This window comes from Phaethon aethereus (genome assembly GCF_964289735.1).
Source record: "Phaethon aethereus genome assembly, chromosome: 1".
Taxonomy (NCBI): domain Eukaryota; kingdom Metazoa; phylum Chordata; class Aves; order Phaethontiformes; family Phaethontidae; genus Phaethon; species Phaethon aethereus.
The window spans coordinates 122,203,645-122,215,194 of record NC_138575.1 but is presented as its reverse complement, the minus strand read 5'-3'; the positions used below and the strand labels follow the sequence as shown (position 1 = coordinate 122,215,194).

General features: G+C 40.2%; 1 protein-coding gene across 1 annotated transcript in view; it reads right to left on the bottom strand.

Moving 5' to 3' along the window:
* Positions 1-1,318: 1,318 nt before the first annotated feature.
* ABCG1 (ATP binding cassette subfamily G member 1) overlaps positions 1,319-11,550 on the bottom strand; it is a gene marked incomplete at its 3' end in the record, with an annotated part of 54,367 nt that continues 44,135 nt past the window's right edge. Inside the window, exons 6-15 of the mRNA XM_082015535.1 lie at positions 10,748-10,893; positions 9,921-10,044; positions 8,728-8,842; positions 7,896-8,044; positions 7,611-7,712; positions 5,825-5,993; positions 5,140-5,240; positions 4,510-4,668; positions 2,998-3,116; positions 1,319-1,547 (exon numbers count right to left, since the gene is read on the bottom strand). Coding sequence (XP_081871661.1) covers positions 1,319-1,547; positions 2,998-3,116; positions 4,510-4,668; positions 5,140-5,240; positions 5,825-5,993; positions 7,611-7,712; positions 7,896-8,044; positions 8,728-8,842; positions 9,921-10,044; positions 10,748-10,893 — 1,413 coding nt within the window. The remainder of the gene's footprint in view (positions 1,548-2,997; positions 3,117-4,509; positions 4,669-5,139; positions 5,241-5,824; positions 5,994-7,610; positions 7,713-7,895; positions 8,045-8,727; positions 8,843-9,920; positions 10,045-10,747; positions 10,894-11,550) is intronic.

Genomic DNA, 11,550 nt, shown 5'->3' with positions numbered 1-11,550 from the left:
ACAAAATTCACATCAACTTGGAACCAGAATTCCCCCTGCCAAGTTTACAAAGGTGAGGTATACAAAACAAATGCATGCTTCTTTTAACCATTTCATTGGTGCTTAGATCAATTAGCTATGAATTCCCATGTTGCTCATGTAGACTTTGGGATGAGAACAAAACTGCTTGGCATAATTAGACCTGCAGTATTACAAGGTCATTTGTGTATTTTGAGGAGAGTTCTACACGTACTGTGTTGCAGATATAACAAACACAGACATCTGAGGCAGTCACAAGTGTTTTATCACAATACCCCAAGCTTTGAGCTGTGGATACCTCTTGCATCCCATGAGGCTTTAACAATCGCTCAGGCTTTAGGGGTAGATTCTGCTTTCACAAATTGAGAAAAAATAAGCCTTGGAGCACTTTGATTTTTTCATTTGCAGGAGGTAGATCAAACAGATAATGAGCAAAGTTAGTATTTTAAATATCACAAATATCGAGGATTTAAAAGACATTGCAAAAGAATGTTTTTCAATCATTCAGCGACAGCTTAAACATGTCTGACTGCCTGTGTTATCTATTGATGCTTCCAAATATGGACCACAGGTTTAGTGCAGACTCAGAATCTGCCTTTTCCTCCTATCATTACCATTTTCAGATATGAGACCAGCTCGACAAGTAAAGCACCAGTATTCTAAATTTAGACAGAAACAAAAATAATGACTTGAATCACTTTAGGTTTGTTTTAAAAAAAGTATCCATATTCAAAAGATCTCTTTACCTTATTAATTAATATGTTTACAGACTTCTGGACAGAAGGCTTAAGTCTGTGGAAAAGAACTGCAAAATAATATATAGAATACCGCAAAGATGGAACTCCAAATTTAAAAAAATGAGAGAATCCAATTTTTTTGCATTCCCCATTTCGCATCTCATTACCTTGTCAACTATAGATGACATTTCACTATTCTGGCTACCAGGACTAGTATTCTGGGGACCTTATCACAAAATTGGTTTTTCATAAGGAGAGTTCCTGCAGCCAGGTTTTTTATTACAGTTATGCTGTCTCGGTATTGATGTTCTGTGGTGTAAAATTCCCTTCTATTTCTTCTTCCTAGTTAAAGCTAGAAAGTGTAATGAAAACATGACCCAACCCAACTGGACTGATTGGCTTAGCACTATATGTCCACTATCCCATTGTGGTTCTCTATGGGCTAGGTCATAACAGCATCTAGCTGGGCACTGGTGACCGGCCTGCCACAGTGAGACAATGTCAAGTGCCCTCTATTGCATGTCTAAAGATCTTCCTACTGCATCGTTTTAGCTATTTTTCCTTTACCTCTCAGCTCGGATTTTGTATCTGAGAACAAAATAGGCAATTAGGCGCAGAGAGAAGAAGAAAATTCCAAGAACAATGAAGTCCAGGTAAAGTTTGGCATTTTCTACATCCAGTTCTCTCAGAATGGCCTCTGATTTTTGAAAATGGCAAGTGTCATCTTTGTCACAATGCAGATCTTCTCGATTCAGTCCATAGATGGAGAGAATAACTCCTTCAAACCCATATCTGGAAAGAAGAAGGATGGATTACACAGAAAAGTCCTGACAATCTGTTTAGAGTACTTCACCAGCAATACAACCCCTAGGAGAACTCAGCTGAAACACTGAGAGGTTCAGTATCGTTCCGACACACGTGTCTGAGGGCAAGTTCTCTCCCTGTTACAATCAAGCAAATGACATGTCACTGGCATTTTACATAAGATTCTTCTTCTTTACATAAGAACAAGGACAGAAGTTTTGCCTTTAACTGCTTCCAGTTAACGTATGATGTAATTTCTCCAAAGAAAAGTGTTAAAACAGAAAGCAGACTAATTTCAGCTCATATTCAGAAATTCCCCTTTTAAAAGTGATGTCATTAATTCAATTTTTTAAAAATAAGCAATGGGGATACTATTATAGTTTGAAGTCAGAAATATATTAGAACTGGCATCAACCTAGAATGTCCCTTCTCTTTCCTTCCATGTGCTATAGTTTCACTAGCAATGCACAGTTCCCACGTCTCCCCTGGCATTGGGTGCACTTAGCATTTGACTTTGTGCAGAGATGTACCATCAGGGATCCCATGCATATGATAGCTCCCTCCAGCTTCAGGAGAACCCACACAGGCTAGACAACGGGTTAAGGCCTCATCTTGAATTCTAGCTACTAATTCAGGGGGTGCAGTCTCTTAATCTTTGATAGGTCTCTGTGTAAGACCTTGCTTGCCAAATGAGAGGATATTTTAGCTTGGGTTTTCTCAGTAATAGTGCAGCTTGGGCAGGGTGGGGAAAAGGGGGATGGAAAAATTCACCTCACCTAATTTCAGCTATAAACATTTAAGTGTCTAGTCTAAAGGCACTAAAGTCTAAAGTCTAAACCTCCGAGCTAGCCTCTGGAGGTTTCCTGATGGCAGTCATCCCACCTTAAGATAGCTGACTCGGACAGCGAGAGTGTCAGACATAGATAGGATATACAGTGCCTATGGTTCTTAAAACACTAGTTTACATTAGAGATGAAAAATCCCATGCCTCTTGTGGCAGTGCTACTGCAAAACTTAAACCCAGGTCTTTATCCAACAAGTCCACCTAGGATACAGCAGTGATTTATACAACACTTTCTTCCAAAATGAGGTGCTGGCATCAATTTCTCAGTTGGGCATACCGTCCCTATTATTTCAGAAATACACTACTGCAATATCCAGGAAGATATTCGTGCTGTGGAATCCCACTGAATTCAAGCGGACTGCCATGGACTTGTGGCTGATAATCCGTACTGAATGCTCCTATTTTATTTCACATCATATACAACATAAAACGCAGTGAGATAATGTGGTATACATTATATGTATGTTTATCTAAAAGAATGTGCTGTGAACATACTCTCTTTGGCACCCAAAATAACCAACCAAACAAGCAAAGGCAAAAAAACAAAACAAACAGCATTTCCAGATGGGAGGTTAATGGCCTCCCTAGCAGTACCTGACATAGGAAATGTAGGACATCCACTGGAGGTATGTTGGGATGGTATCAAAGCTGACAAAAAACCCAGAGAACAGAAGCACCGGGATGGCAGTAACTGGGCCCACAAAAGTGGCCACCTGTGAAAAGAAGGAATAGACAGTCTCTTGTCAGCCAGCCAGAGAAAAAAATTAAAATTAACTTGCTCTTTCATCTGATGTCTTGATCTCCAGTGAGAAAACCAGCCTTTAAAAGAGCAGACTCTCCTTATGGCAAATCCTCTGTTCTGTGCCAAACCCAAACAGGCAGTGCAAACTTACTCTTTAGGCAGTGGGGAGTGATGCCGTTCAAGTCCTTCTTACAATGTACTCCCCAAAATTATCACAGTTCCAAATACTAGGAAATTACTCATTTTTTTAAAATGAGATTTCTGGTGAGGGGGAGGTTAGATGCTGTTAGTAGAGGAAAAGGGTTCCCTCTCCTCTTCCTAAACCCCTCTGCTAGTTGATGACACTACTGTGTTGGGAACTGTCCTTTGAAGGACTTGAACCCATGAAGAAGTTTACAGAGAAAGATGGGCACTGTGATTCCCTTGCTTCTCTGGGTATGGAGACCCCTCTTTCTAAATAATATCCTTTCTCACTCACTCCTCACTGAGAACACACAGACCTCCCTCCTCATTAACCCCACATGAACAGTAGCTTCAACGGGTCCTGAAATGTTCTGAGGAGGATAAGCTGGGTGGCTTTGGTGGGGAAGATAGATCTTGACCCAACTCCAGCCTGTCCTCTCTACATCCTCTCCAGGGCAAAGGGCCATGTAGATATCTCTGGGGAGAGCAGAAGCACAGCGATCACACAACAGGGCTATGCTGGTCTCCACAGGGTGGCACAGCGAGGGAATCAAAGTCTTCTACTGCATAAATCTTGATAGCATCAGTGCATATTAATGTCAGTATCATATGTTATCACAAGCACCACAAAACAGTTCTGCTGTGGAATGGTCACCTCAGTACATCTCCTGCCAGGAAGCAGAATGGAGTTAAACAGCCAGCTTCCAGTGTGACAGTCATGTCAACAGCTGCTTCTCTCCCTCCCTCTGCAGAAGGTTAGTTTCTGGGCAAGCCTTTTCCTACCTTGCCTCCTGCAATCTTTTTGTATGCATATGGAAGAACCGTCTCCTGAGTTACTGATCCTCATGGCCTATCTCCACTTTGTAGATGCATAGAAATGCATCAGTCCTGCAGTTTCTAGGACCTGCTCACCTGGGGATGAATAGCAAGTGACACCCCACTCAAGCAGGGGCAGGCACAGCCCCGCTCAGATGCAGAAGGAACAGAGCCTCACATCCAGTGCGTGTATATGCTGTTTAAGTTGATGCTAGTGGGAAGCATCAAGTAGCTGTATCAGACCAGTACAACTTTTTGCCTGTCATCTCTCAACAAATGTCTTGGGGACACAGCAACAGTCACAGTAAGCACTCAGCGTTAGGAAACAGCAGGGTTCCTGTGAGACCACAAAACATCATCAGTACCTGGAGGGATGTAGAGGCTGCACCTATGAGAAGACCCAGTGACTGAGCCACCAGGGATGTCATGGTTCCCAAGGCTGCAAAGAGGACAAATCGGAGTGCATCAGATGGCTGTGAAGTCATCCAGTACACAATGCTGCAGTAAGCCACAGGAAACATGATCTGCAAGGAAATACACTTGGAGTTAGTCCATTAAAGTCGAACATTCACTGTTACTCTGAATAAGATAAAAACATGGGGAGTTCTAGTTAATCCACAGTGCTCAGCCTTTCCATTACATGACAGGCATGGCTGAAGAGAATTAATACATCTGACACAGACTGTGGCATCTATCTTACTACTTGGGCATTAGAAAACAGATCCCACTCTTACACTCCTTTTCAATTCCCTTCTGCAAAAAAACAAGGATCAGTCATCTGTTTATTAAACAAATATTGGGTCAGGTCTTGGCTTTGGTGAAGTCCTGCTGTTTACTCTTAGGGTGCTTCTGATTTGGACCTGTAGCTTCAGCATACACATATGGACAGTTTCTCCACCATTCAGATGGATAAAATAGCAGTACTAGTCTTTCTGGCAAGTGGACTTGCCATGAACTTAAATGGTTCTTGTTTTATTGAAGAATAGAGGATATACCTGAAAAGGAACATCAGCCATGGTTTTGGCGAGATAGTAGGCTTTCAGGCTGTACCAGTAGTTCAGATGCTCTCTAAGAAACACTCCCATCTCAAGAGGAACTACAGAGAACACAAATTAGTAAGTTGGGTTGTCAGTGTGCAATACTGCTGCACATAATAACACAGTTTATCCATATCTAATCCTGTACTGCTGCAGTCCCACTGGAACTCTGAGGTCTTTGACAGACCAGCAATAGTTTCAATGATTTGTAATGAAATATAAGAGGTCAGCCCTGAGCTGCTCACTGTTTTGACTATGTACCAGTCTACTGAGATGACCTGATGCCCCTGAAAGAGGCTTTTTGAATTAAAAGTGGTGTCAAAACTTAAGGAACCTGGTTATTCCTTTTGGTCCAACAGGGAATCCAAAGTAAGAGCACTCCCAGAGGAAGTATGGAACACTCCATACTGCAGGAGTTGCTTCTGACACCACATGAATACGCTGCTCTAATGCAGGAGTCATGACTTAGAAGTCCTAGGGAAATTACTACATCTTCCCTAAGACCAACCACAAGCTCATGATATAGTTGAGATGCCCTGGCACAAGGGGATATTCCAAGCCAGGACTGTAATTGTGAACTGTCTGGATTCCAGCTTACTGCGATCTCCTTGTCCATTGATGTAACAGTATGACTTGTACTCACATGTAAGGACAGTTGGCATGAGTGCAGCAAACATAAGAAACAACATGGAAAAAAAGAGGAAGCCAGAGTTGCTGAGGACTTTCTTAGCTTCATTGCCAATGCCTAAGTAGAGCAAGCCGATGAGCAGTCCAATGCCAATGTGTGAGGTGATACGCAAGTGTGTCAGGACCTACAAACAAGGAAAGAGCAGTATTTCTGATCAGAAAGTCTGTGCTCAAAAACAATGGCAATATGACTGAAATCAGATATACAGATTGCAGAAAGGAAGTACTTATGTCCAGAAGAACTTACATAAAAATGTTCATTTCCTATTGGCAAACTGGGCTTCAGCTAAGGAAAACTTACTGTTATGAGCTTCCCAGTGTCAGTCAGACACACAGCTATTACAGTACAGAAAATTTCTTCCTGTAAAGACAGGCAGAAACTGCAAATGCTGCAACTTGAAATCTTACTGTTTGACAATGTCATGGAGCCATTGGACCTCATTCACCAGGAGAAGGAGACTTTTCCTTTGACTAAAAGATAAATTTCCCAGAGCAGAAAAGAGGCAGAAAAGGTACTGCAGGCTTGTGTAGACCAAAATAACTTAAATCAGGCGTAAATTAGCCTTCTGTGCCTTCTCTGCAATACAGTATTCACAGAATCACAGAATCATTAAGGTTGGAAAACACCTTTAAGATCATGAAGTCCAACCGTCAACCCAACACCACCATGCCCACTCAACCATGTCCTGAAGTGCCACGTCTACACGTTTTTTGAACTCTTCCAGTGATGGTGACTCCACCACCTCCCTGGGAAGCCTGTTCCAATGTTTGACCACTCTCTCAGTAAATAAATTTTTCCTGATATCTAGTCTAAACCTCCCCTGGTGCAAAGTGAGGACATTTCCTCTCATTCTATCGCTAGTTACTTGGGAGAAGAGACCCAGGACAGGTGCGCATGCAAGGTCTAGTTGAGGAAGCTCATCTCAACTCACACCTGGTAGTGAAGGGACAATCCTATCTAGAGGACATTTCAAAGCATCAATCAGGCAACGTAAATAGTCCTGTCTCTTAAATTCACAAACAACTCAGCTACTTAGAGATAAGAAAAACTTTACTGAGTAAAAAAAAAAAGTCTCATTGCATTTTGTTAATGCAAACTAGGCACCTAAAACATTTAATGAACATACGTGAAAACTGCAGGGTTTGTGATTTTGAAGGGGGTTGTTTATTTTTAAGAAAAAAGGTGAAAGTTCTTTTTTTTTTATTAGGAATTAAGAGTTTCATTACGATACTTACTTCATCTTGATACTAAATGTATGAAAACAGAGATGTTCCCTTTTCAGAGAAGCAAAATTTTTATTTACCAATTTTCTGTTTCAAAGATAAAGACTTTTAGTATTAACCTTACATCACATTGTAATTATTATCTCTGCCACCCTGAATTTTCTGGAAACAATATTTTTTTAGTTTTTTAATTTAATTGTGACATTATATTTAATTGTGACACACCAGTACAACTTCTCACTCACATTTCAGTAGGACAAATAACTGTATAAGGGACCTGTCAGCACAGCTTTAGTTTTTTAGGCCAGATGCTCTGAGTTCCTCTGAAGAAAACTGTTGTTCTCATTCAAGACGGTACAGTTAACAGCAAGAATGAAAGATCAGTCTCTTTCCTTTGAAATTCTGTGATGATCTTTGTGCATGGGCTGTTGGACAGGATCTTTAAGGCATATTACACTACCTCACAACCAACTGAATAGACCGTTTGGCTACAGAAGTTACTATAAAGGCAGTCTTACCGAATCCCTCATGATGGTTAGAAAAGTTCTTTTGAAGAGGATACAAAACTGGGTTAGGCAGCTGGCAGAGAAGCTGTGGCAGCCCTCTGTGGAGGAAGAATCCTGTGGAAACACAAACAAGAATAAACTTCTTTCTTTGCAGTATCTTGTTTAGTTTTCATTCACAAAACCCCACTCCGATCAGCTGAATGTGCCCAGAAACCTCTTCCATTGACTGAGGATTTAAAGTCTCTTCTTCCCCCTCCAGCCTCAAGCCATGCCCACTAGTTGTGATATACAAAATACCTCTTCAGAAGGCCGGTGCCAGAGGAAGGGATTCAACTCATTCTCACCACCAACATCTCTCTTGTAGTCTGTGTCACATATCTTCTCCCGTACTGCCCTTACCAGCCGACAATTCTGGTCTCCATATTCACCAGATGCTACTTCCATAACTACAAAAACCAGAAGGTAAGTTCACACTACTGCTTAGTTACAAGCTTTATTAGATCCCCTTGATTCTGTAGCACTGACAGAAACAGGAGGTTTGTCTAGAACAGGCTCTGAAATGCTACATGTAAATTCATATGTATACACACATAATTTAAATGTATCTTTCTATAAATCTTCAGAGAGTTTTCTTCACCCTGGAAATTAAATGAACCATTTTTGAGGAAAGGCAGTGAATATGGCATAGTCTTGGTAAAAAAAAAGACAAGTCTATTTTTGTGCTCCTTACTGCTTCTTTGGAATTAAGAAACAACAATGAAAAAACCCTCAATACTATTAGGTGTACAATACCACAGTGGTATTGTTCAAGACAGAAAAAACAGAATACTGGAGCCACTTTGAACAGCCACCAAATTAATTACTATGAAACACTCAAGTATGTTTTACCTTTCATTTCCTGGACCTGGACTTCCACCAGCAAGAAATATTCACTAAATTTTACCACTAGAGGGCATTCAAATTACTTAGGAAAAATATGAATAATTTTATTTTTAATTTTGCTACATATATATACACATGCACATAAGTATGTATATACAAAAGTATAAACCACACCATGGTCCCCATTACCCTGGAGGTGCTAATCAAATACAGAATAAATTAAATAAACTATTCAAATTTTCCTTACCAAAATCTGCTGGATTGTGGTAGGTTGGGCAATTTAAACCCAGATCTCTCAAGTAAGGGACTAGATTTAATACCTTCCCACGGTAAATGCATTGACCTTGACTTAAAACATAGAGCTGGAAAACAAGGCAAAGAAAAGAAAAAGAAAAAAAAAAAGTCAAATTTTATTAAAATATTTGAACCTGCTATTTGTACGACAGTAATCCATGAACCTAATGACCTCTTCTTGTCCCGGTGGGAATAAGACCTTGGGAAGATTTGTCACCACTTGGAACTACCTTTGCATGGAATTACAACTAATGGGAAATGAAACGCTTAAGGTTTGAATTCTGCAAACATTCCCTCCAGGACTTAACGCACATTAACACAGAAACAGACTAATTCCAGCCTTAGACACATGCTGAAAACACCCAAGAAACTGTAGAGCTGAGCCATCTAATCTCCATGTATTATGGATATTTTGGGCTGGGAGACAAGGCTGGTGAATGCAGGAATGGAAGGAGAGGTAGAACAGCACAGCAGTGGGAAACAGCTTGATTATTCTTACTTTTAGCTACACTACTGACATTAAATAAACTTCTTTGCCAGACTGGCAATCTGCAAGAGCTTGTTCATCTATAGTGTAGAAGGTTTTCCTTAGCTCTCACAGATCTAATTTCAATCTCCTAACAAGATTAAAGTAAATTTAAATCTCACCTAAACACGCATGGTCCACATCCTGTTGTTAGGTTGGAGAAAAGATCTCCAACTGACTTCATTTCAGTTATTATTATTTCACATGAATACATTCTTCTGAATTTACACCTGTGTAGCTAGGATGAGAACGTGTACTAGCAACGTTGCAGACACTGGCACTCAAGCTCTCTTCTCTTAAATTACTCTAATTTACTTTACTGACAGCCCTGTGCCCAGAAGCAGTGGTGGGTGAAGGCATGAAAATCACAAGTGCGTTAATCATGACTTCACAAACATACTAGCCAGATTCTTTAAAGTCATTACATGTAAATAATAGAAATGGGCAGCGAAGAAGAAAAAAAACATAATAAAAATTATATTTCTTTCTTATTTATTTAATTTCTTTATTTGATTTGGAACCACAGAGTACAATTAGTCACGTTTTTACTTACAGAGTGTAGTCTTGAAAGTATAACCTACCTAAACCGCACATAAAGAGAAAGAGTTTGAGAATACTACCTGATCAAACAACTCAAACAGTTTTGCACTGGGCTGGTGGATCGTGCAGATGATGGACCTGCCACCCTGGGCTAAAGCCTTCATCAGAGAGACAACCTGAAAACATGATGCACTATCCAAGCCGCTGAATAAAAAGAAAGAAGATTGTTATCCATGGGTCCATAGGCACCACTCAAAACTAGCACACGTTATTTGCTACTTTGGTCTCCCACTATTATCCTTTATAAATTTCTCTGTAGCAGTTTAATTTTATCATATGCCAACCTTATGCTTGTATTTCTCCATCAGTCTTTTAATTAAGTTGGAAGCATGCCTGAGAATGAAAAATAGAGTATTCTCAAAGCTGCCTTAAGGGACTTCTACACTTTAGGACTGCAGATTTAAATGCTCCCAGCTTTAATGAATAGATACATATTCATAGCTCTCCCAGCCTCCTTCTAGACTGATCACAAAATTTGATTCTAAATATGCTACATTCATTATTAAAAGTCACACGTTAAAATGCTTATATTCAAGATATCTTTGCTTGAAAAAGAAAACTCATGCCACAATCTGAAAATATTTTCCTCTCTCCCTTCCTGTTTCAGTTTGTGTCTCCCTTAAAAATTATTTATAGTCCCATGGCCCAGCAGTTACAGCAGTGACCTTAGTACCCAAACCAAATGACTAAGTACCAAAATCAAATTATTTCTTGTGGCCTTATTCAGTACTTACAGGCAACACAAAATGAGCCTTTTCCAAGGACTTAGAGGTGAATAACCTTTCTGCAGCACTGTTCTACTACATAAAGCAATATTTGTCTCTCTTTAATTTTGGCCTTTAAGTACCTGGTTGGTTCATCAAAAAACATGACAGGAGGATTGTTCACCAGCTCTAAAGCAATGGCAAGACGCTTTCTCTGGCCTCCAGAAAGACTCCCAGTCCTCGTATTGGCACATGTCAGCAAACCGAGGGCTGTCAGTATTTCCTTTACCTAGAGGAAACACAACAATGCATCATTTACATTTGTTAGCACAAAAGAAAAGCCTCTTTACTGATTTTCATGGAGAATGCAAACTATCTTATGACTTTTGTTTCACCATCCATACACCGAAGCCTTATTCCATCTCATGTAGCATTTATTACATTCAGTGGGGCTTAATAAGCTACCATTTACTATTTTGACCCAAAGTCTACTTGTCTGTCCTACATGACGTCTCAGTAAGGAAGCCTTGCCTGTGAAAATGGAATGGGAATCAGTCCTTCTATAGCACCCCTTGGATATGGCACCAGTATCAAAAGAGCTTTGCAGCATTTGAGGAGTTATTACACAGTGAAATCAAGAAGCTTCTTTCAATAGAACTTCTAGCCTTTATTTACAAGGGACTGGAGAACTGTTTAACAGAAATCAGTGGTTTCTACAGAGCAGTAACCTGCTCTTATTTCATCTGTCCTTCACAGTTTACTCTTTAAAGTGTGGCCATTGATTTTAAGTGTTTTCATTCTCTTCAGATCCAATTCAGTTGTCACATGTACTCTCAAATGTTTGGGATTTCCTCAAGGCACAGCCTCAGGAAGGGCACACCTTGTCCCAGGGTCTTTGGAACAAAAGGAGAATAATCCCGGCTGCTATGATTTTTTCTGTTTCAGT